The sequence below is a fragment of the Manduca sexta genome, unplaced genomic scaffold (genome assembly GCF_014839805.1).
Source record: "Manduca sexta isolate Smith_Timp_Sample1 unplaced genomic scaffold, JHU_Msex_v1.0 HiC_scaffold_2151, whole genome shotgun sequence".
NCBI classification, from domain to species: Eukaryota; Metazoa; Arthropoda; class Insecta; order Lepidoptera; family Sphingidae; genus Manduca; species Manduca sexta.
This window is the reverse complement of record NW_023593087.1, coordinates 1-25,845: the sequence shown is the minus strand read 5'-3', so window position 1 is coordinate 25,845 and position 25,845 is coordinate 1. Positions and strand designations below refer to the sequence as shown.

The 25,845-nt window shown below is 33.8% G+C and overlaps 4 protein-coding genes across 5 annotated transcripts; 1 reads left to right on the top strand and 3 right to left on the bottom strand.

Annotated features, from left to right (window-relative positions):
• Window positions 1–266: 266 nt before the first annotated feature.
• LOC119188364 (elongation of very long chain fatty acids protein AAEL008004-like) lies at window positions 267–7,470 on the top strand. Its single transcript, XM_037445807.1, is given in 10 exon segments — window positions 267–309; window positions 312–332; window positions 867–949; window positions 1,935–1,977; window positions 1,980–2,041; window positions 2,829–2,909; window positions 4,065–4,121; window positions 4,572–4,814; window positions 5,768–5,920; window positions 6,299–7,470. Coding segments are annotated over 10 exon segments (951 nt in total). The 5' UTR covers window positions 267–275; the 3' UTR covers window positions 6,473–7,470.
• Window positions 7,471–8,194: 724 nt separating this feature from the next.
• LOC119188355 (formylglycine-generating enzyme-like) lies at window positions 8,195–11,346 on the bottom strand. Of its 2 annotated transcripts, XM_037445806.1 has the most exons (5): window positions 11,235–11,346; window positions 10,650–11,117; window positions 10,284–10,455; window positions 10,002–10,161; window positions 8,195–9,144 (listed from the first exon to the last, which is right to left on the bottom strand). In XM_037445806.1, exons 2-5 carry the CDS (start codon window positions 10,978–10,980, stop codon window positions 9,004–9,006), a joined length of 804 nt encoding a protein of 267 aa, XP_037301703.1. In that variant the 5' UTR covers window positions 10,981–11,117; window positions 11,235–11,346; the 3' UTR covers window positions 8,195–9,003. The 2 variants fall into 2 exon arrangements, with proteins under 2 accessions (XP_037301703.1, XP_037301702.1); XM_037445805.1 differs by having other exon boundaries at window positions 10,650–11,345.
• Window positions 11,347–17,612: 6,266 nt separating this feature from the next.
• On the bottom strand, window positions 17,613–21,570 carry LOC119191954 (traB domain-containing protein-like). The gene is made up of 5 exons (XM_037445809.1): window positions 21,567–21,570; window positions 21,367–21,508; window positions 20,549–20,706; window positions 20,042–20,144; window positions 17,613–17,734 (listed from the first exon to the last, which is right to left on the bottom strand). Exons 1-5 carry the CDS (start codon window positions 21,568–21,570, stop codon window positions 17,632–17,634), a joined length of 510 nt encoding a protein of 169 aa, XP_037301706.1. The 3' UTR covers window positions 17,613–17,631.
• Window positions 21,571–22,377: 807 nt separating this feature from the next.
• LOC119191953 (traB domain-containing protein-like) lies at window positions 22,378–23,750 on the bottom strand. The gene is made up of 3 exons (XM_037445808.1): window positions 23,528–23,750; window positions 23,001–23,143; window positions 22,378–22,551 (listed from the first exon to the last, which is right to left on the bottom strand). The coding sequence occupies exons 1-3, from the start codon at window positions 23,613–23,615 to the stop codon at window positions 22,378–22,380; spliced, it is 405 nt and encodes a 134-aa protein (XP_037301705.1). The 5' UTR covers window positions 23,616–23,750.
• Between the last annotated feature and the right edge of the window lie 2,095 nt (window positions 23,751–25,845).

Sequence of the window (25,845 nt, the reverse complement as noted above, 5' to 3'; positions counted from 1 at the left end):
ACTGTCAAGACAGTTACATCTGCCTAACCTAGTTTTGCTTTTCGGTTTTAATATAAAATAAAAGGAATGTCGCATTTTCTTTGCAAAAAATATACAAAAGGAAGTTGATAAAATGTACTAACTTAAATTTCACCAGTGCAACTTATCTGTTCGGCTTCAGGTACCATATTAGCATAATCGGTACATTTTGATATTCGCTAGGTGTCTGTACCTGCATTGACACTTGCTTATATCATTTCTTATAGTTTATTTTACATTTTGCAGAAGTCGAAGCTATGGCGCTAATACTACAGTATTTAAATGATATGCACGTTTTATGGACAAATATGGAGGTGAGACAAAATTTCTTTGCATATTGCCATATAAGTACTCATTTAGCCACTGTTTTAATGTTGGTATCGGAAAGAACACCGGATAAAATTATCGGTGACATAAAATTGATAACATTTTTTTTAAATAGTTAATAATTTTCGTTATGACATACCTATTAATTTGCTTGAATAAAGTCACATTATCTACTATCCATATCAGAAACCTCATGGTTTATTCTATTCTGCATTATTTTTACCCATATCAATACAATATTTTAAAAGGATAATAAAAAAAAAATGTTTCGAGTTAGGTCATTTCTACCTTTTTTCTTGAATATGCCCTTTGGCCATGTATAAATAATATAAAACTTCTTAAGTACCAATAAATAATTAAAAGTATTTGTGCAGCTAACCAGTTTCAAGTAGCAACTTGTACTAGTGAGACATATTTATAAATACATTGCTTATTCATTATGTAGTTTTCTCAAGACAGTCAATAGCTTAGCATTGTAATTTTTTACAACTTTAAATATAAAACAATGAATTATTTTTCAGATCCTCGAACTAATCCATGGTTCCTGATGAGTTCCCCATTACCTACATTATTAATATGTTTAAGCTACGTTTATCTAGTCAAGGTAAGCAGTTTCATTCATATTGTGTAAAAATATGCTGTTTATGATTATTGCATAAACTAGATTAACCTTGTGTGTTGTTTGATCGGCCTTATAGTGAGAAAGAAATATGCAAAATAACAGGTTTAAGCAATATTATCATTGGAAGGATGCTTGAGAATGCAACTTTGAACATAGGGACAATACATTAGTAACACAAATGAGCAATGCAAATATAGTTAATAGAACCAATAACATAACAATTTTATTAGGAGGTTTGAAACAGGTGAAGATATACTAATATGTACCTACATAATTTATTTTATTGGTATTGTTTAATGAGAAATGCTGAGTGTCCCAGAAAATAATGTCTTGAGAGAAAAAGTACAATAGCATAATTCATTTCTATTTTAAAGATTTTTTGTTATTAAAGTTTCTTTATTTATAATCACACATCTTATAATAAGTGAGAAAATGTTTTAATTCTAAAACAATAAACCTGCATTATCTGCATAGTAATCTTACTAGAGACAAACTATTATTGTATATTGTTAGGTTTACAGGAATTTATACTGAATTTTGCTTTATAAAAACAAAAATTGTTTAAAAGGTTTTAAAGTATGTTGGATAACCTTATACACTTTGTTCTTTAAAGCAATTATACAATTTAATGCCCTTTAACTGTATTAATACCAAGCACAACTTTGAATCACAAAGGTCTGTACAGTTTACACTGCTGTCTGTACAATAAACAAACTGAAGTCATAAACTAATTGTTACATTTCCCAGTAAAAATCTGGTTATAAATAATACACAGGAAAACTATATTCAAGAAAAAAAAAATCTTAAAACTATCCACCCATGATCTAATTAAGTAAGGTTTTACTTATATAATCAAAATAGATTCATTCCCTGAATATAGTATCTTATATACTTGTATTATAACCAAGACTACAATAGGCAATATTCCCTTAACATATATGTTTTATAAGATATATTTTTATTCCAGGTTGTAGGGCCAAGATTTATGGAGAATAGAAAACCTTATGAACTTAAAATCTATTAATAGTTTACAACTTTATACAAGTACTTTTCAGTGCATGGCTGTTCTATGAGGTAAGAGACTTTGCCAATCATTGTGTTACTCTTTTAATGTTAAATTGTTATATAACATCAATGAATCAGGTTATCATATTGTGACCTTATACAGTGACTTTATTGTTTATTGCTCAATCACATTTGCATTGTTCAGTATTTCTATCCAACCATTGGACAGGGCTACTTTGTTGATTATAAAATTAACAAAATAATAAACTTTTAACTGAACAATTGTGCATTGTGTGTAATGCAAAATGATGTAATACAAATCACTACTTAAATATTATGTATGCCCGCTTGCTTCACTTGCATTTGTTTTGTTTGAATGATGCTTGTTTGTATTTGTTTGACAACATGGTTAACTATATATTTTTTTTAATATGAGACATTGAATTTCCAGAAAAAAAATGAAAATATATTGAATATTGTGAATGAAATTATAGAAATACAAATGTACCTGATCATTACTAAGACAACAATATAAATACTAAAATTTTAAATATTTGCTACAGAACCTAATTGTAACATCTTGCTAGAGCAAGATATACTAAATTTAAAGCCAAAGTAACTTTAAACATTTAACTTGAAGATAATTATTAGATTACTCAGATGTTACTAATATAATGCTCATAATGATTATTAATATATATATTTTTTTTCATAAATATAACATTACTCAACTACCCTCTTTAATTAAGTTAAGGTTTGTATTTATTTTCAAATAACTGATTGTTACCTATCTGACAAAGACAGGATGTTAGCTTATCCCTTCATGTCCTTTATTTCGTTTTAATATGACATCCAGAGTTTGATGGGGGGCTGGTTGAAGCATTACAGCTTAAAATGCCAACCCGTGGACTACACAGATAATCCTGTAGCATTAAGAGTAAGTGGAGAAAGGTTTATCTACATCTGGTACGGTGCTATCAGATCTACAACTAACCTTTTGCATTTGTACATAGACATTTGCCATTATATTATTTCGAGGATAGTTACAAGACAACTGTATATAGAAATACATGGTAATGATGGTATTTATAATTATAAGGCTTAAAATATTGTATATATTATATTATGCTAGGGTATGCGCGACTACTAACATACTGTACAATGTCTTGGGACAGACATTTCTACATTAGGGATTGAACGTTAACACTTAGAATCCGTGACATAGTGTCATGCGACTACAAACTTGTAAATAAGGGATCGGTGTCGGCATATTGTTTCAGATCGGAGCCGCGGGCTGGTTTACAGGCAGGTATAACTTTCAATGTCAGCCGGTCGACCACTCCAAACATCCACAGACTATGAGGGTGAATTATCACTTCCGTTTTTAACTACACTATCAAGCCTCCCTCACTGTGTGTTCAGACCAACAAACGTGTTTTGTTTTTATGACGATTTCAAACCTTCACAAGCTTAATCATTAGCATTTTGGAAAAAAATATAACAAAAGTGAAATCGAAATTGATTTTCTCGGTGTTATATCGAATGACTGTGCAGATTTACCCTCGCAAACCGATCTTTAAAAAACAGAGTTTCAATATCAAACATTCAACACCATCATTCTCATTGTAGAAATCATCCAACATTCATTGCTCTATTCAAACTATAATGCGATATAAAATTTGTAATATTTAATATTATGTAGATTTTAAAGCTAACAACGCATTATTATAATGATCTGCATGTTTTAATTCGGCGACACACGAAACTAAAATAACTTGTATCTAGTCGCATCGAATGTATCCATCATTTTATATAAATTCATCTATCATCCAGTGGTGTCATCACGCTTTATTCTAATACAATGATTCATTACATAGATTTAGCGACATTATTATATCAGTAAAATATAATGTACTTAACTGTTGTTTAAAGTAAATAATTGTCAAAGTATTATGAAAAGTCAATTACCTTTTTTCAATTATTTTCTACTGTTATCCTATTGTTTATCTTTATCATAATACTTATCTAATAGATTGCACTATTTTGTTGTTTTTTTTTTGCTTGTTATACTAATAACGAATTATATTTTCAGATGGTTAATGTTTGTTGGTGGTACTACTTCTCCAAATTCACAGAGTTCTTTGATACGGTTAGTAAAATTTCTAGACAACTTCTATAAATATATATTTATGAAACCTGCTTGCTACATTAGCCAAAATAAGTCTTCACAAATGATGTAACAACAAATATTCCTCAACACTCATGAATTAATCTTTAATAACCTGTTGACCTGTTCTCATTTACACGCTGGAGGCCGTGTCTATTTTATTCCGTTTATTATTGGAAGGTCGAGAGTGAATCCTGCCGCGTCCGGCCTTTACTATTCACTACTTATTGTATTGGTTTTGTATTTTATTTGTATAACATTAAATTAATTTAAACAGCTTTGTTAATTAAGGTGCGGAATCTATCATTAGATCCGTAAAAGGCCAATGACGCGAATTTTGTCTGTGAAATATGTTGTCTAAAAGTTAGAACAGAACCAACCTTGGCTATCAATCAAGGAGTCATGTGATTAATGATGTACGTTATATCGCAGGTGTTCTTTGTGCTAAGAAAGAAATTCGACCATGTGTCAACGTTGCACGTGATCCACCACGGGGTGATGCCGATGTCGGTGTGGTTCGGCGTCAAGTTCACGCCGGGCGGTCACTCCACGTTCTTCGGTCTGCTCAACACGTTCGTGCACATTATCATGTACACGTACTACATGTTAGCCGCTATGGGACCACAAATGAGGAAATTCCTGTGGTGGAAGAAATACCTAACTTCACTGCAAATGGTACGTAATGTTTAAACTTCGATGTCAAATAATATGGATAATTAGAGACCGGATTATATGCGTTTGCATATTTTGGACATTTTCGCCAGTTCTTGCATAAATGCCCAAAATTCATGGAATGGTACACAATATTTTCGCTATATTATACGGTGATATTTTATTAAATTTATTTTCGTTAGGGTAACTAATAATCGCGTAATCGTAAGCTTTCATTCTTATGTTTTGCTGTTTATCATGCTTCTTTTAACCACTTTTGATGCATGTCATCATTTATATTTCGGGCTTTTAAGTTGCATATAATCCAGTCTCTGTGGATAACTAATTGGAAATATAGGTACCTGCCAACTATATTCGATTTATCTTTAACCAGTCGCATAATTAGTGGCGGATTTAAAAAAAATGGAATGTTTAGAGTGTAACCCATCACCATATTTATCGACACCCGATTCATAAATTTGGGCCGAGTGTGCATCAATCATAGTACCCGATATAAATTGCGGAATCAAAACCAAGAATTATATGCTGCCCACCGCCACCCCATACTCTTCTTATTCACCAATGAGGCGTGTTTTAGAAGGTGCTAAAACTGTGACAAAACACATACCGTGTGACTTGCGTAGCTACGAGAATACACCTGTTTTGTTAGCCACATGCTCGTTACGCTCATTTTAACTTACGTAGCATATGCGGAACACGCCTGGTGTGTAGTGAGCCACACGGATGGTAATCTAAACACTAACCTCATTAATAGTTGCACTGTACTCTCAACCTTTAGGCAGTTCACATTAGATATTAAATATGCCTAATAATTCCAGTTAGCTACAATGTCACTTAAATCGGAACATGTTAATTTATTTATGCATACAAATTGTATTCTGCTGCGCAGAGTAGAAATAGTAAATGCTGTGGTACACAAGACTCAGTTGTAACAAAATGTCACGTTTAATCTTCAGGTGCAGTTCGTAGGCATCATGGTGCACGCATTCCAACTGCTGTTCATCGAATGCGACTACCCGCGCGCATTCGTCTGGTGGATCGGCATGCACGCAGTCATGTTCTTCTTCCTCTTCAAAGACTTCTACAACAACTCTTACTCTAAACCCAGGGTATAAATTTTAAATAATTGTATATGATTTACAATTTCAGTGGGTGGTAACTGTGGTAATAAAATCTATTCCTGCAAGCGTATGAAGGGTACGAAGGCACACTTCGTGTGTTAAAATAAACGCTACAGCTATTAGAGCGGCAAATCATACGTGGTTTTGCGTTTCATATTAACATACGTAGCATTTTTGTGACAACACGTTTGGCGTGAGAGGACTGGTCACCCGCACGAGTGTTTTTAAATATATCATATGCTGAAAATTTATCAAGATTTGATTATTTGTATTTTATAATTGTGACTGTTTTAAGAAACTAACTACTGATTTTGTGAATTACTGGTTTTGTATAGTGGATATGTAAAAGATTATTTAATGTGACAGGTGCGAGCCAAATCTCCGCAGCCCGAGACGACGGAGATCAAAGAGATGACGTACAAGAACGGGTCGTTGAAGAACGGGTTCAGCAACGGGCACGCGGCGCACGCGCACGCGCACGCGCACGCGGCCGGCCACGGCGTGGCGCGCGCGCGCACGGTGCTGGCGGCCGGCAACTGACGCCGCGCCGCCGCGCCCTCGCACGCAGTTAGCATTCCCTACTACTCTGTGATTCATAGCCGCCGCGCCGACGGACCGCTCGTGGGGTGCTGGCCCTAGACTCCTAGTGTTACAAGTGATTCATCTAGTGTACATATATAGGCGGTGTCGACGGTGTACATTTTATTTTATCCATGTTGAGATATGGCTAGATATGTGATCGCATAGCGTTTTATACTTTATCCAGTTGTGGCGATGTCGCTTTTAGACTTAGTGTTAGGTGTCTGGAATGATGCAGTCACAATTAAAGACGCGGTTCTTTTTTTACGAGAGGTGCTATTATATTTTGTTATATTTGCAATGTTCATGTAAAATAAACGTATTTTGAAATAAATAGGAAATCCTGATTAACAAATGTAATCCATGACCCAACAGTATTTCAAATGTAAATGTCAATTAATTTGTAAATGAAATGTTACAGCATACATTTGTATGTTTAGTGAAAGTATACAAAGCAGTTGTTACTCGCAGCTGCCCGAACTGTTGCTCTAACAGTTACACTGAAGAGATGGCACCTTTCTTGTAAACCTCACATGACTGGTAATCTTCTCTTATTAAGTACAATTACAGTGTTTTAACTTTAATCTAACATTCTTTGTAGATTTAGTTTATTATGACACTAAAGTGGTTGTGTTGGTTATTTATTTTGTTTAATTTATCTTTTATTTATACCAAAATTATGTATATAAGATCAAATCGATAACGGGTTTTATATAGCAGTAGCTTTCAAAGTTCTTCCTTGTTTTTAGTCTTCCGTTTTGTTTTGTGTACTTAGCAAAATTATAAGGTGCTTATTGTAATCGGATCATTTAACTGCTTTCGTTAGCAGCCGGTCATATATTAATGCTCGCCATTTTGTAAATATTATAATGTTTGTTTCATTAATCAAACGAAAATCAGTTTATGTACCAATTGTAATTTTTATACAAAAATATGCAAATAAATTATAAGTAAAATAACTTCGGATATCTCATTTTCATGTGTTCTCGCTGGTATTTATTATCTAATTGAAGAATGTAAACATATGTTGTTTTATCAAAATGACCCCTTCAGAATATTCTTCGAAAGCAATGGAAAGTAACGAAATATCGATTTGCATTCGAGTGTGTGTATGAGTTTTTTCCATGATGTAATAGAGGGCGAGCCTACCGCCATATCAGGTACAAATTCCAGACTCCGGACAGACACTGAATAAAAAAATTCAAATATCACTGCCCGACCCGGGATTCGAACCCAAGACTTCAAAGTACAAATACAACACCGAAGCAGTCGAATCGAGTAAAGGCATTTTATTTTTCTGCACTCTAGTGAACTACAATCGTGCCAAATCTCGATCGAGCGGTGTATTGCTTGTACGCAAAGAGAAAACGTTGTAACGTTTTCTCTTTGCGTATTAATATACACGAATAGCTTTAATTACTAAAAAAGGGGTATGTAGTAAAGGAAAAACCGAAATGTGCAGTCCGAATTTTTGTTAATTATTTGTACTTAAATTACAAAACTACAATGAGTTAAAATTATCACAAATCCTGCATAAAGTTATAAACACACAATTATAAAATGTAGGTAGATATTGTTACATTGACTTTTCGGATGACCAACACCTCAGTCCGCCCTGTGACCACAAAGACTGCAGTCTTCGAAACGTCGGGAGAAAATTATAATAAGAAAAACGCGGTAAAATCCATAAAATAGTGTTATTTAAAATTCAGTAAGACTCATATATCATAATATTAATTTCTTCTCGATGTAAACTTTTACCGCACACTTTATAGGTAACCGAAAGTGTGTATGTAGTAGGCACATGTGTGTCAAACGCATGGAAGCGTGTAATATAAAAAATATTAGCTTTTTCCACTAGTAACATATTAAATTTAACCATGCCAAATTTCATACTCTTCCGTTCGCGTAATTTTCGTAAAAAGGGACACAGTCCTCATGCAACGTCACTCCATTGGCAAACAAAAATGGCAGTGATTTTGAAAATCTTGATTTAAACAAATATATAGATATGGAATATTATCAACAAACATAATTATGAGTATTTATCTAAAGTTATGTGTATGTCAAAAGATATCATTGAACCATACCCTACTAAATTATCTATCATAAAAGTATTTCACAATAAGTTATAAATATTATCTAATTGATATAGTATAATTTCTGTCATGGTACTTGGTGCTTACTAGTTAAGAAAGAAATAAAGAAATATAGAAAGAAATATTTTTTTCATTCAAATTACCTAATGAAATGATTAATTTATTATTTTCTTAAGCACTATACTGTAATGATAATTATAAATTGTATTAGGCCTGTACAAATAAAATTTTCCTCTAAGAGGCCAACATATTACAATATGATAGGAACACAATATATTAAGTAAGTTTTAGAAACACAAGTCCTGTTTATCATAATATTTTTACTTACACATACACTATACTTTAAGTACTGCTTTTGAAACTAAGTGTATAATATAAAAAAATATCTACATTTTATACAGACTTAGCACATCGAAATCCTAAATTTCCTGCTGAACTGTCTTCAGTATTATGTGAACGCGCCGCACACCTGTAGCGATAGCAATACGAGTGGTGGCACAAGTAAGAACCACCCTTCTTTACTTTTTCTTTGGACTGAAAAATCAAAATAATTTGTGAAATGTCTAATATTAGAATATGAATATTTTATTTGTATAGAAAGACACTTTTCTCCTGGAAATTGGAAAAGTGTCTAAAGGAGAATAGAAATTAAAGGTAAACCATTTAGGCATCTTATAAAAAATATTTAATGAAATTTGCATTGCATTTGTCATGTTGCATCCAAATATGAGGAATGAGCTGCGAACGCCTTGCGCATGAGTATTGTTACTGCAACTGTTTGCACACATCTTCACTTGATGACTCACATAACGCATTAGTGCAGCTAGCACACACTTTGTTCACTTCGCGATTTATACACCTCGTCGTAAGGTTACTTTTATCGAATGCGGCGAAAACATAACTGTAGCTTTTGTTGTAGTACAATACTAACATCCATGTAACTCGTAAATAATAGAATAATAGAGCTGGTGCGCCATCACCATATTAGCGGCATTGGACGGCGTTAGCGAGGCGTTCGTCAGATATGGACACACACTACTTGTTGATAAATTCATCAATAATATTATCTTCACAATCTTACCTATGTAACAAATGTAAAAATGTTTGAACATTTGTTAAATGCAAAAACAAAAATACTGAAAAAATTGATAAAATTTGACATATGGATAGACCATGCTATAGATTAACATATAATTAAAGGACACTGTCGTCCTGGAAATGGTTACTAAAGGAATATATTGGAATTGTTATTCTGTAGCACTACTGATGTTGCATGCATGGTGCTGTAGATTGCTAGTTATTTAGGGAGTTTTATAGTGGTAAAGGTTTTTCACTTGGACAAGGCCTAGCCCAATATCTAGTATGAAGTATTAAAAGGAAATAAGACTTACATTGTTATCAAGCCAGTTATCTTCAGTCCACTCCCAAACGTTTCCAGCCATATTATGGAGTCCTAATTCATTTTGAGGAAATAATTGAACTGGATTTGTGCCGATATACTCATCTTTAGCTGAGTTGTAATGTGGAAATGTCCCTTGCCAGATGTTAGCCCTAAAATTTAAGTCTAAAATAATTCAACAATAAAGAAGATGAAATATAAATATGCAATAAAGACATTTGAATAATTATTTAAGAAAATTAATATTTGAAAAGTTACGAATTCTGAAAATTACATGTGTTTCCGTCCTGGAAATAGTTTATCACCCCAAGGATAGTTCCTGTCCTCATGTCCACCTCTGCAAGCTGCTTCCCACTCTGCCTCAGTAGGCAGCCTTGCCCTCGCCATTTGCAATAAGCCTTCGCGATCATTCCATGAGACATGTGTTACTGGGTGATCCATTACATCTGAAAGTTATTACTACAATAATTTACAGTACTTATGGTAACATACAGGTAATAAAATTACAATATTATATTAATTTTGTATCTGATATGGTATATTAATACTACATACCCAATATTAATTAATCAGAAGAATTAATATAATTTATATTCTAACAATACCTGCTAGAATTAATTTAATATTGAAATGACTGAACCTTTGATGTTTGAATCCGGACCATGTGGACTTTTCCAGTTAGCTCCTGTAACTTTATACCACCACGTTGCTTGTATAACACGAAAATCTTTTAACTGCTCTTTAAATGTGTTGTTTAAAAATAAAGTAAACACAAAACTATCACCAAATTTCTCTGCTTCCGTGATATACTTCGTAATTGTAACGAACTTATTAAAATCTCTGTTAGAAACCTCATATCTATCTAAATAAAAACCGTTCAATTCCACTAAACGTTTCGGCCCTTCTTTGTCACTTTCTATTATAATTTCGTCAGTCCCCACTTGATATTCTCCTGCTGGAATGAGGACCATATCTTCAACTTCATTTTCCAATTCATTGTTTTTAAATTCTATTGAACACTGGTCGGTTTTTTCAAGAGATTTAAATATATCTCCATTTCCTAAGTTTTCACTTTGTTCACGATCTATATTACAACCGCAGCCACTTTCTTTATTGTGTGTTATAATAATTTGTAAGAAACACATAAAAAGTACATAAATAAACATTATTAGAAAAGGAAATAATACGTAAAATTTATGTACCTTATCAAAATTATTATAAATACCTTTATTATCTACTATGTTTATATTCCAAATTTTAAACCAAATAAACTTATCTGTCAAAACTCAAACGTCAGTTTGAAGCCAGTAATACCACAATATAATGTTTTATATTACTTCCAAACGTAATTGAGTAACCACAAAAAACACGATTGTTGAGAAAAAATAGTATACGACTTAAATGTCTGTATCCAGCAGATTACAATAATGACTTCTTATGTTTACGCGAATGTTAGACATTAAAATTAAACTATTTATCAGATTTTATCGCAGTTTAAATATTTTACTTTTTCTCCCGACGTTTCGAAGACTTTGCAGCCTTCATGGTCACGGGGGAGGACTTAGCCTGAGGTGTTGTACATCCACAAAGTCAAAGTTAAAATATTTACCTACATTTTACAATTATACAACTTTTTTTTTTTGCTCTTGGTGGTCCGACCTGCGCAGAATGAGCTCACAGTGTCTTGGAGTATGGCAGCCGGTCTTTTGGGTTCCGATTTAAGCACATATCATTTATAAGGTTCTAGATATTTTAATGATATAAAAATAGGGTGAATGCGGATGCAAGGGTGAATAGAAATTACATTGTTTTACTGTTTCAATTGCATACTTCTCTTCTTTCTTTATTCATTCCTGCGTAACTTTGCAGTTCAGCCTATCTATAATTATCCTGCGCGGTGGCCCACACTAAAAAGTTTGAACTACCACAGGTCGACTTCGATAACGGCAATGCTGCCATTTTAGCTAATTTGTGTTTGGCCGCACAAGTATTTAGCGATTTCTCTGGCAATTTTTGGAGTAAGTACCTCCTTAAATCTTTTCAATATGGCAAAAACAAATTAACATAAGAATTGGCAGGCACGCAAAACTATAAAATATCATCAAAAAACATCGTTATATCATATACTTATCATTAATTCTTCATTTATTATTAGGTCCTTACAATATGAAATAAGCATTATGTCGTAGGTACCTACTGGCCCCGCCCTGTGGAATGGGAGCATTTGGAGAATTCCACCACGGTATCCCCTGCCTGTCGTAAGAGGCGACTAATAGGGGCCACGAAGGGGGTCGTCGGCGGGCAGCAGGGGGCTGTCCGCCCTAGTGCATTTCTGTGCATCTTTGCACATTTGTCGGTTAACCCCCGGGTTGGACGGCAGTGTGTGTAGTTGGTCTCACGCTGCCGTAGACGCCGAGGGCGTCCTTCGGTACGCGGGGGCTTCTGAGCCCCCCCATAGGAGACGGGCCGCAAGGCAGCACCGCGCAGGGGCGGCTGCGGTCGCAGACTAGACACTTCAACGTCAGAGGAAGCCCGCAGCCGTCCCTGATGCGCCGAAGAGGGCCACCGCGGAGTTTTAGCGGGTAGGCCGTGCATAAGTTAAGTTATATATAGGGTTAGGGACTCGGCCCGGCGGTCGCCCGAGGGTCACCATCAAATCCGGGCGGCTCAACGCCGGGCCGTAAGGCACGGTTACCCCAGCATAACCGCTCAGTCGCCCCCCACGAAGGCTGGGCGGTAGTAATAAGGAACTTTCTCCGCGAATCAAAAAAAAAAGTACCCACTGGCCACTTTGATTTGAAATATTCAAATTCAATTTTTTTTATTCATGATATCGGGTAAATAGGTACATTAGTCTTAAGTAATTACCATAGAGTTCGCCGACATCTGCTTTCGTAGCATATAAATGTTTGGAAAATAGATGCTTAGATCTAGTTTAGAATTTAAGTAATAAGTTTAAAGCAAATACGTAACCTTTGGCAGAACAAATAAAATATATATGAATAGGTATACAGAATTATAAACTTAGTATATTTATAGCTTAAACAAAACAATAATCCTTCTTAATTTTAAGTATTAACAGGTCAATAAATATTAAGTTGTTAAGTAGGATAACTGTATCTTCAATAATATTCTTCTAGCAGTAACACATTATGTAGTAATAACAATGAGTGAATCTTGTAAATAATCTTGTATAGTGTAGTAACACTTTTCTATAAGTAATGTATGTAGCCTTGTTTTAAATGTTTGCATGTTTAGATTTTTTATGTTTTCGGGTACTTTATTAAATATTTTAATTGCCATACAGTATATACTCTTATGTTTTAAGGTGGTTCTAGAGACTTCAATACTTAAGAGATTGTCCCCTCTTAATTTGCAAGTACGTATTTGGGAGTTTATAATAAATAAATTAGGATTCCTTTTTACGAAAATGGCAACTTCATATATATAAAGGGATGCTAAAGTTAAAAGTTTATGCGACTTAAAGTATGGCACACAGCTATCTTTTGACTTAAACCGCAAATTGCGCGTATGCATCTTTTTTGTGCCGCAAAAACGGATTTATAATCACTGGAATTACCCCAAAATATTATACCGAAACGTAAGTTACTAACGACAGATCCGTGATATGCAGTCAAAACTGCCTTTTTATCTACTATTTTGGAAAATTGATGAAGGGCATATGAATACTTGTGTAGTTTTTTGCATAACATTTGAGTATGTTTTTTCCATGTTAATCTGTTGTCTATGTGTACTCCTAAAAACTTACCCCCTTATTCATAAACTTTTTTTATCTAACGACCGAGTAAGGCTCTGATAACAAGTCTGTTTCTCAGTGCTGACGGCATGGCAGTCTTCGCAGTGCGTAGACGTAGGGCCGTTGTGATTGGCTAATATTGAAATACAACAATAATAACCAATCACAACGGCCCTATGTCTATTTCTCAGTGCCGTTGGGCACTGAGAAACAGGCTTGTTATCACAGCTTTACTCCGTCCTTAGATAAAAAACGTTTATGAATAAGGGGGTATGTATTGTCGGTGTCCCTTATAATATGCTCCTGATATTTAATTTTGATGTCATTACTTTTTTTGGCTTTTTGAGAAAAATGCATGACTGTAGTTTTCTCCAAATTAACTTTAAGTTGATTATTTTATAGCCATGTAATAATCTGATTTAGAGCATTATTTATTTCTGTTTCATATGTTGAGTAGTTCATACATTTTATTGTTATTGTACTGTCATCTGCAAAGAGGCTTATAGGATAAGTTTAGTCCATTGAAAAGTTACATTTGGGGTTGCGTTTTTTAGAGGACGCAATTTTATTTTTTTGAAGTGTAGGGGGGGTCAGTCTAAAGCTAAAACCAAGTTTGTGGGGTCGCCACCCTTGTCCCACGGCCGCCATTTTGAAAATAGGGGTTGAAATGGTTTTTACGATGTATCTCTTAAACTATTTATCTGACAAAATAAATGTATAAACATTTTTTGTTGCAAATTAAATTCTCTACAACTGTGGTCTAGTAACTTTTGTCGTAAAACTATAAATAAAAAGTTATAAGCGAAAATGTTAAGAAATTCAATGTTAAGCAATGTCCATTGCAACGTCATCAGAACGTGTGTTTATAAGGTTCATAATACTTTTTTTTGTACTCATTAATACCCAAATACCCAAGGGACCATTAGGGAACAAAAGAACATCTGCCTGCTATTATTATTATTATTTCTAACCTCTCTTATTGTAAGAATAGCTGATAATATTGTGGCAAATCGTTAATATATATTAAAAATAAAAGTGGCCCAAGGACACTTCCTTGTGGTATACCACATGTAATTTTTCGTGAATTAGAAGCATATGTCTTTTCTAGTTTAGAAATTGAACAGATTTTTGTTATTTCGCTATGTTGAGTTCTATTGCTTAAATAGGACGATATAAGCTGTAATGCATTACCTCGTATGCCATAAGCTTCCAATTTATGTAGAAGAATCATGATTGACAAAGTCGAATGCTTTTGTCATATCCATGAATATTGTCTACGTTATCTACCATAATTTTTAAAAAGTCAAAAATGGCCCTATCAATGTTTTTATTTTTTCTAAAACCTTTTTGTTCTTCACAAAGAATATTGAATTTCTCCAAAAAGCAATAAAACGAATTATAAATTACCTTCTCGAAATTTTTGAAAAGACTGATAAATGAGCAATAGGTCTATAATTTTTCATTATTTGTTTATCTTCTTTTTTATGCAAGGGTTTTTGGTCAATTCTTTTTATTTTAAAGGTATTTATTATTGAGTGCTTTAATTTATATGGGAATACTCCCTTAAGTATACAAAGGTTAATAATGCGACTAAGAGGAGCAGCTATTGTTAGAGAAACACTTTTAATTATTTTTGTTGATACTCTATCTGGACCAGTACTATTTTTATTTTTTAAATTACTTATAATATTTATTATATCTGAGGAAACTACAGGCGGTATAAAAATAGATGAGTCATTTCTTTTGATTTTATTGTTTAATATCTCCTCTTTGGTTAAGAATTCCACATTAAAATACATAATATTATATAAATGCATTTAACTTATGTACTTATTGAGTTTCAAAAAGTCATTTACTTGTTTTTTCCTAATAAGTTTTTTCTCTGTCGTTTTTCATATCACACAATGGAAAACATGAATTATCGCCATATTTACGAGTATGAGTAGGATCGAAGGATTAATGATGTGTATGGTGTTGGTAATTGAAAAGAAAACACGATACAGTTTTAGTTACAACGTTTTCGTTCTGGAAATTTCGACCTTCAGTATAAGCCCTGTGGACAGCCGGAAACCAAGGTGTATATAATGAGGAATTAGAGGCTATTGAAGCGGATCCACCACAAACCACTTCAGAGTTAGCTGCAGGCTTCGGCGTGAGTGGGAAAAACTTCTACGATTATATAGGTACAGCGGACTTTGGAAAAATTGTCATATAAATAATTTGCGCTTATCTAAAAACTTTTTGCGCTACCGTTAAATAGCAAAACACCAATGTAAAATACTTCATATTTTTCCATACACAATATTGAAAGGATTTAAATCGAATCACTTCCTGCTATGAAAAGTGGATCCTGTGCGATTATCGGAGGTGGTGCACGCCCCAAGCGAAAAATTACCTACTAAAAAAATTACTTGTTAGTGTATGGTTGACTAGGGCCGGTGTTGTTCACTACAATTTTTAAAATGTGGCCAAACGATTACGGCAGATATCTATAGTCAGCAATTGCAAACTATGATGGAGGAACTAGCGGCTAAACAACTTAGGCTGGTCAATCTCTATAGGCCACTGCTACTTTAAGACAACGCTAGACCAAACATTGCACTACAGACGGCCGCTAAACTAAAGGAACTGCAATTGGTATGTCTGCGACATCCACTGTGGGTACTACCACTTTGTACCACTTTTCGGCATTTGGATACCTTTTTATAAGGAAAAAAATTCGACTCCGATAAGGCAGTCCAAACAGGGCCGTAGCTAGACTTGAATTTAAGGTAGGGCAGCTATGGTTACAACTAGGGCGGAAGTAAAAATGTTACTAGATCTAATCTGGTCAATCATTTTTTGCTTTCTTGACTTGTCAACGTGAATGAGTCAGGTTAATACTTACATAATTGTTAGGGTACTATATAAATTATAACAAAATTCCCTTAAATCTTGTAAGAGGTTATTCCACCCATAAATCTGAACAACTCTTACCATGGGACCAACTTCCAAATAGTGAAATAAAAAACCCGCTGCTCCATATATTTTGATTGAGTAGTTATGTAAAATTTATTTGATTTTTAATGTAGGGCATTAGTATTTTAAGGTAGGGCATTGCCCCACAATGCCCCCCCCCCCCCCCCAGCTACGGCCCTGAGTCGTCCAAACCGCCTTCAGAGTTTATTGATTATCGCCCCCATGTTTTTTTTTGTAGTAAAGGGATCAATGAACTTCCTATGACAATGATGATAACAATGATGTATACTTCGATTTACTTATTTAATAATATTTTCCAAAAAAAAATTATATAAAGAGAAAAAGTTTGTAGGGACGAATCTCTGGAAATACTTACTAAACAGATTTTAAAAAAATCCATTAATTACATTACAAACACAGACTCCTGAGTGCTATTATATATGCAGTAGCCTAATAAAAGTATTTAATCTCAGGAAAATATTTATTCTGGAAAAAAAACCAGCGCGCGGAGTCGCGGGCTAAAGCTAGTAAGTATTCAATACAGAGTGCAATGTCGATTTTTTTTGGCCTATTTCGCCAAGTTTCATGCTGCATACATTCGAAAAAAAACACATCCACATTCCTAATGTAATTCTGTTTCGATTAATGTGCAAAAGCGGATGTCATAATTAATGCGGAAGTTCAGCGGTTACGGATGCGAATATCCGCACCATACCTAATACGTAGCAAGGATATAGCAGAGAGCCACTAGCATCTTACGCCAAGTCACGTCGTACTAGTATCCATACTATATATGTATCTACATATTCTGACCAACTTACATAGAAAATATATACCTGGCTATTTTTCTTTAACACAAAATCAGATGATATACTTAATAAATAACACTTTAATAAAATCACTTTATTTAGCCAAATATTAGTCTATAAAAAAAAGAGAATACCAAAAAATAAAATGTGTACTTCATTCCTTTTCTTAATATTATGGAATATATTGGCGGAGGTGGTAGACTGAAACAATATATCAAAATATACCTAGGTTTATTTAATAAGGAACTACTTATACGGCATAAAAAATAAAAAATTACCTATATGACTTCGCGCCGTTCAAGTATTACGTAGGCTAACGCAATTTGTGAAGACTTTTGACCCCCCCCCCCCCCCATGTAACGCGCCGTAACGTTTTCCACTGTGCCCCGCCCCCCCTCCAAAAGTTACGTAACTCTAATTTTTTTTTTCTAATCACAATAATTTCATGCAAAATACCGGAAGATCGTTAAAATATCTTTATTTTAAAAATTTTAAACAACTATGTTACATAGCTCTTTGTACGAAACCCCCCTCCCGCCCCTGTAACGCATCGTAACGTTTTACTAGAACCCTCTCCCCTCCAAATTGCGTTACGTAATACTTGAACGGCCCCTAAGTAGGTATGCGTACCTACTTATGATTAAAAGATAATAGATAATTTGATCTAACGTGTATTAAACTATTATACTCTGAACGGAATAAAAATTTAATATAAGTAATTTCAAGTGGTCATTATTTTACTGACGATTTGTATTCGGTGCAATGGCTGCTATACCGACGCACGGCGCCAGGCTCTGGGTCACGTGCAAAAGGTTCCTTATTTCAACAATTTCGTAGTCACCACAAGAAAAACTACAAGTCTTCAGCTAAGGCACCGTACAAGGCCCCGTATACCACGAGATCCCGGGCTGTTGCTCGATTTTGTTTTGTATATTTTTAAAGCAAATCATGTATTTACCTAAAAGTTGCAATAAATAGGTATCATGAAACAGGCAATCACCCTAGGTCCGGCGCTTACAGGGGCCTCTCGAGATGCCATGTACGACGTTATTTTAACATGATGTCTACGAAATAGTTAAAATCGCATAGATCGCGTGAGCTTTCTGCTCGGCTCGAAGCCTCGCCCCAGTTTTTATTGCCCTGCACGGGGCCTTGCGTCAGGTACAGGCTGAGTGCACCTTGGTGTTGGTTTATTTCCGGTTTTACGTGATTCTCCCTCATCAAAATCGCAAGCTGCGTTAAAAAACTGGGTTCCAAAAATTTGTGAAGTACTAGTAAACTTTGTAAACTCATTCATTGGTTTAATTTAGTAGAACTGTCCCTCAAAATATTCGATTTCAGTTACGTACATGCTTGAAAAAAAATTTATGGTTAGGTACTTAGTTTTGGGAATTTCTCACCTTTTTATGGACACTATCTATAACGTATTGGTAAAGTGTCGATGAAAAAAAACCTAGGCACTGAAAATAAAAAATAAACATTGTGATAGTTGAAATTGAACGCCAATGCTTAGCGATAGTAGAGGGTAGAACTAAACGACAAAGAACTTAAGTTAAATCTGTAGTTGTCGATTAAATCCAGGTAACTTAACCTTCGTATTTTTTAACGTTTAGTATCCGACCGGAGATCGATTTGCAACCGAAGCCGAAACCGATTAAACGGCTATCACTACAACCTTCGGCCGAATCCGTAGGCTTAAATATCGCAAGAATTTTACCTAGTCCAAAATTGATTACAAATAAGTCTTCCAATCTCGCACTACCGAGAATTCCTAGGGTCAGCATTCAATTTAAAATGTTTGCGAATAAAACATATAATGTTCAACTTCTTTTCTGCTATATAAGTACATGCCAAATGAGTTCCACAATTCCCGGGGGAACCTGTACGGATAATTATCTAGAAACACGCGGGACTGGAAAATGACATTAGATCTCGCAAATATATAGATTGAAGATAGACTGCGAAATTGAAAGCCCTAGCTATAAGTTACAATTAAATTAAAACTTTAACGTTGAAAGGTTTATTTATATTGACGGTATAATATATTATATTGCAATTACTTAGTCCAAAATAATATGAACGATTATTTATTTATTTCGGTCGATTTCGACGCTTGCTAGGAACCTGCGGTCTTGCGGCCCATATGTGCCGAAGATGGTTTTTTTTGCCGAAGGTGGCCAAAGACGAAACTTCAGTCGGACACTAATTAGGTATAGGTATAGTTAACTTGAAGTAACAGAAGATAACTTGGGTGTGAATTTCGAACGAAACGTGAAACCGACAAAATACGAACGTTAAGTATCTATGTCCTAAATATACATAACTAAACAAGTCCAAAAGTAGTACCTATTACTCAAATTTAAAACAAAATGTCTTAAAGGCACCCAGCATGATAGAGGACGTTGAAGTTTTCTTAAATTAAAAAGAAAATTAGTTCGTTTAGCAGTTTACTGCTTAGGTACCTAAAGGTTTTCGCGGGCTAAATCTTAAACAAACGAATTTACTTACAAAAGTAAAGGCACAATATCCTCTTGTTTCATTCTGCCGTAGTACTTAGCAATTCCATCAACATGTCCCATGCCCACCACAGCCAATACTCGTGGATGCTCTACTACTTAAACAAAAGCAATAGCAAATAAAAGAACCTAACTTGTAACTCAAACAATTAGATTTAGAAGCAATCAAGGAATCTTAATTGCTTCTAAATCTTGATAATAATAATAATGTTACATTAACACAATACTTCTCAATTCTCATAGAATTAAATATTAGTGCCTACAATAGGCTTACCGTGTCAGTATATTTTTTGTGTAGGTTTGTTTGAATTATATAGTATAGTTCAACACTTTATTCGTTAAAGAGGAACATACATACATCCATACATCCATCCTCACAATCTTTTGCATTTGTAATAAATATTAAGTAGTAGGATTTAAATTATGTACATAATTCGTGACAGTTATGGCATTCCCATGGTTATTTAAATTACATTAAAATGTCAAAATAAATACTTGCCAGTACGAACACATTCTTGTAAAGAATAGGCAAGGCACTTATCTCTCTCGTCGACAAATACATGAAATATCTTTTTAAATGCAGGCACATCCCTAGTGATCTCTTCAAATTGCGCTTGAACAAAGTCTTTATCTTTGTATTTTTCTAGTTGATCTTTACTAGAAGAATTAAATTATCCATAAGTAAGTTCTAAAATTTCTACTTCAAATCTAAAAGAGATGGCTTAGATACTGGTGCGTTTAGCTAAATATACTTAGTTGAATATTATAGGCGGCAGACCAAAAAACCCCGAAGTCATTCCTTAACTCTACTTCTTTTCTCTCAATCCAGCAGTGTATCCACAATTCTTTTAGAAAATAAGGGTGGTGAAAATTACTTATCAAACGTCAATAGATAAAAATAAATAAAATCCCTACTAGCCGAATTTCTACCTCGGTGGCCAATCTGAACGCAGGAAATATTATACTTATGTAGTGCACAAGTGTGTGCGCAACATTCAGGTGCACACTCTGTCCCTTCACGCTCTTAGTTTGGTTAGACGGCAATGCGAGGCACGGAGGCGAAACTTCCTTACTCCAAGCGGCGGCTGAGTAATTTTAAGATAGAAAATCCCAGCCCACTACGCAGTATTCATACTCATAACTCTTACCGTGTACCTACGCAATACAACTACGCCATCCATGCAGTCAATAAATACCTTACACGCACCTAACTACTCATTTGCTAACTTATGAAAATACAGAACAAAATAGATAGGTACCATAAAATTTTGGTACAATAATAATTATTATCATAATATTTACTAGAAGAAAACATACTCCAGTGGCTTGGGGTTAGTGGTTGTGAGATGATAAAGCACTTGTCCAAGTTCATACACGCTCAACGATTGAAACGCTCTCGCTATCGTTATCTGTATTGGTCGATCACCGAGAAACAGTTTACAACCTGGAATCTTTTCATCTGAAATATAATTTTTCATAATTATTAATCACAAATCGCACTCTTATTAAATAATGACCCATTCCAAAATTGCCAATTTGTGGGAATCGTCAAACAACCAATTTCTGTATGCGACCTTTTAGTTTTTTCGCATTTATTTCATGCTATAGGTTTCATTATTTACCTATCTTTAATAAGCTCAAGTTTATAGCAACTTCAAAATAGGTTACAAACAAAATATAGTTTTCCGACAACTGCCACAAATTATCAATTTTGAAATAGGTCATTATTTTATTAAGAGTGCGAAATATGGAATGATTCATGTCTACGCGAATGATAGATATAATAAACGAATATTTATCTACCTCTATTTATATAGGCAGACCTATAGAAGTTATAGGCACTTTATAAAGCGTAATAATTAAATCATAAGAATTTTATCGGAGCTTTTTATAGCAAAATGATATTTGGACCACTAATCTATCCACTAATTTGTTTACTCTTAATTCAGTTGCTCTTATAAAATTAATGGCAAGTAAAAAAAATCATGCATTCAAATCAATAGTGTAGCACCCGCTCTCCCTTGAGGTAATTTAAATTTTGATTGCGTTTTTATACATCGTAATAAAATGTCATATATAGGTAAGAAACTATTTCCAAAATTTGTTACTAACTTATATTTACGCATATTGCGGTATGGTTCACACCTACAAAACAGTTACTCTAGTTACCTTACCTCATGGTACGCTCTTCGAAACTCTCCTCCCGGCGCTACTCCAAGTTCTTTGGCAATATCAGCATATGTTTTTAATAACATAGCATGTAACATGCCAGACACGAAGCTTTTGACCTTTCACTGCTCTCTGCAAGACAGCAGCAGGAATTTGAAATTAAAGCGTGACATGAGAAAATGTAGATATAAATTCAGACAGAACTAACTTTAACTTTCTTGAGTCGAAATTTTTAGCATCTTCCAAAAACTTCTTGTCATCTAATTCCAAAAGTGACACTCTTTGTCGACATAGTTCTACTAATATCGCATTTGGGTTGAGCACCTTTACTATCTAAAATTAAAGTAAAATATTAAGACCGATTTGCGCAAATAGCCTTGTTTAGAATAAGTTTTTTTGCATCGCTAGTATATTTTTCATGTCTCAAATTTTGATTCTGGCAGGCTAAGATATTTAGTTTCTTTCCTGCAGGCATATTCTTACGAGTTACTTTCTTCTTCCCCAGTTTCTGTATGAAACCTGTTGTTTTTTGTTATTTTATCGTCTATCTCATCCATAGAGTTGTATATAACTGCGACGTGTTGCGAGTCAAGGCACAGGACGTTTTGCACGCCGATATTAATAGTAATGTGGACGAGCTATACGTCCTGTGCCTTGATACGCCACACTATTTGAAATCTGATTTTCTCAGTCTAAAGATACTGAGAAACCCAGATTTTCAAAATTCATCCTAGTGTTTTTGTATTTCTTTTCCTGCCAATCATTTACGACAATCATTTTACCTTAGTCACATCCTCCACCGATTGTTTACTAAAGTGCACAGTGCCGAGAAGAACGACTGTTGCTTGTTTATCGGACTGCAGAAGTGTTGCAGAAACAGGAAGCTGTTGAGACAGGCCACTATTTTGTCTTTCGAAATAAATCTCTGCAAACAGATTGACCGTCTTAAATAGCTAGGTCCTTATTTGAACATACTATGTGAATGTCTTATGGGATATTATGGGATCCCATATTATTATATTATGGGATAGGTACTCAAATTAAAATAATCGTGAAAAATATATTTATCCTATGAACAGCCCAATATATTGTGCCATTAACTCAAACTATGGTTTTCTGTGCAATTAGGATTGGCTGCAAATACGGTAAAAGTCCAAACTCCAAACTACCGTTATTATGCCAGGCCAAATGCCACACCAATTAGAAATTATTATTCCAATGTCATTCGTGTTTCCTCACAAACGCTGCGTTCATGGTTAGAGCGTGATATGAGAGAGCGTGCTTAAATTCTTAATATTACACTACTTACGAAATCTCTTTGTTGGATCGTATGTTATGGTCGTTTTAATGCCTTGTCTCAACAACTGTCTTGCAATAAAACATGTCTTTTGTTTCATATTTCATTAATATTAATTTTATCACAAGAATTTTGATGTCCGATTATATAAAACATTGTAAAATTAAAATATGAATAGGATTTTAGTCATAGCAGGTCGCCCATTTTTAAGACGTTGTCAATAAATTTTTTCTTCCTTCAAAATTTAAAGTTATCATAAGTATTGTAATATGTATAAGAAGATTTTATATATAATATGGTAAGAATATGTTAACTCTTTTCATACAATATTGTCATTCCTTTTGATACATTGTAGCTTTGGGTTTTCTAGAGGGGCAGCTGGCGGGATTAATAAAAGTTGCCGAATTAAACGAACGGCTACCGAGGCTAATCGACATACTAGCTGTGTCCACAGTGTCGTCTGCGTGAAGGTCAGCGGCGATGGCTCCATATAATCCGAGCCTTGCCGGCTTCCCTTTCATAATTTATGTAAAATCTAATTGTTATTTAAACACACCATGCATATTAGTAGGAACATGTGTGCCGGGCTCCCTTTCGGAAAAATTAAATCTGTATTTTTAACCCCCGGCTGATAAATAAGGGTTTTATAAGTTGAAGATATTATAAATACATAAAATAATTAAGTACGATCGTATATTTGTGCTTTTGAAAGAAATCCCTGCTGCAGCAAAGGTAGGTAGAGCGGAGCGAAATACTGTAGAATCAATCAGGCATTTATTACACTTGTTCCTAAAATAAATCCAAAATCTAAACAAAAATAAACAAAATAATTGGGTCAATGTGAGATGGATTATAGATAGGAAAATCTAGTACAGTAGAAATTAACTATACAAACACAAAAATAATCATTAAATTTTATTGACTAAACATTCATTCTTATCTACTCAAACAGCAATTTCAGACCTTTATATTGAAAAATATGGACAAGTCAGTACATATAAATATAATATGAACAACTATATTTTGAAAAAAAGAGAGCTACTTAAATACTTATCTCGTAAAAGTGACTACACATTATATAAATTTTATTGGTAAAAACAGTGCAGTCGAACTACGTCAAACTCTCCGAAATCGTCTGAACTATATTAATATATTTTTACTGTTATTTTCTCTATTAGAAGGTTTAATATATTAGGTAAGTATATATTATGTATAAATATAACATGAAAAAAGCTAATGAACCGGATCAAGATTCTAAAATAATTATAAAACCTATTCAATTATTAAATTTTTAATATAAATCGAAACTCAGTTAGGCCAGTTTGCCAAACTCGTATTTCATTCACCGATGACTTTACATTCTTCGATCACTGTTTAGTGAAACAGTTTTATGAACGACCATTATATTCATAATATCCAACAATCTTGTTATACATTTAGTTGAATCCCTTTTCTTAAGCAACATAGAGATATACAGGGTGGTGTTAAATTGAGCTGATGAGATACCGACTTATACACAACCACCTAGTGTTGTTTGTAGTAATTTAAGTAATTTTTTATATTTTTTTCGCCTTAGGTATTTTGATTTGTATTAAAAGATTTCAGGGAATTGGTACACTCGTCTGAAAACAATTTCAAGTCATATGCATTATCGTATTACGACGCGATTTACATGACTTTAGTCCTTACTGTACCCAATTACCCAGTAATATGGATGGAAATTTTTATCATAAATTTATTCCTTAAATTATCACAGTCCTTATATTATGAACATTTATTTAATTTACTATATTACAGACCAAAAATAACAAAACAAAGTTTTATTACAGTGTCAATAAAGAGCTTTTCTACAGGTATACAACGCTATAGAGTCAACATAACATTTAATTCATCAAAGCAAGTAAAACATTAGATCTTAGAAGCGAAAAGAAACATAAACTAACACGATAAGACTTACAACTAATTTATTTGAAAATAATAATAAAAATACGACAGAAATAGTAGAATTAAATGCTACTAAATTAACAGGATACATTAAACATTAATTCTTACTGAATAATCCTCTCTTCATCATCGGACATTAACGGAAACACAATGTCAACATTTTAATTTTAAATTCAAAATAACCACAAACCAACATTAAAAGATCAGTCTTTTAATTATATTTTACGATCTAAGTAGATACATATGTAGTTACAACATTTAACTTTTACAAGATAAAATAAAGCAAATCAGCTAAATATTACAAAAAGATTTATCAAAGTGAGTTATGCATACCCCTGGTGGTGCGCTAGTAGATCGAATAGGTACGTGATAAAAATATCGTAATA

Excerpts from the sequence above, each read along its gene's own strand:
- LOC119188355 (XM_037445805.1), bottom strand. The coding sequence starts at position 11,175 with ATGTTTATTTATGTACTTTTTATGTGTTTCTTACAAATTATTATAACA. Across the intron at positions 10,456-10,649 it reads TCCGGATTCAAACATCAAAG|ATGTAATGGATCACCCAGTA; the intron begins GTTCAGTCATTT and ends AATAACTTTCAG. Across the intron at positions 10,162-10,283 it reads TTTCCAGGACGGAAACACAT|GGCTAACATCTGGCAAGGGA; the intron begins GTAATTTTCAGA and ends CTTAAATTTTAG.
- LOC119191954 (XM_037445809.1), bottom strand. Across the intron at positions 20,707-21,366 it reads ACTAACCCCAAGCCACTGGA|TAAAGATCAACTAGAAAAAT; the intron begins GTATGTTTTCTT and ends TAATTCTTCTAG. Across the intron at positions 20,145-20,548 it reads ACAAGAATGTGTTCGTACTG|TAGAGCATCCACGAGTATTG; the intron begins GCAAGTATTTAT and ends TTGTTTAAGTAG.
- LOC119191953 (XM_037445808.1), bottom strand. The coding sequence starts at position 23,615 with ATGAAACAAAAGACATGTTTTATTGCAAGACAGTTGTTGAGACAAGGC. Across the intron at positions 23,144-23,527 it reads CGATCCAACAAAGAGATTTC|AGATTTATTTCGAAAGACAA; the intron begins GTAAGTAGTGTA and ends ATCTGTTTGCAG. Across the intron at positions 22,552-23,000 it reads CGGTGGAGGATGTGACTAAG|ATAGTAAAGGTGCTCAACCC; the intron begins GTAAAATGATTG and ends CTTTAATTTTAG.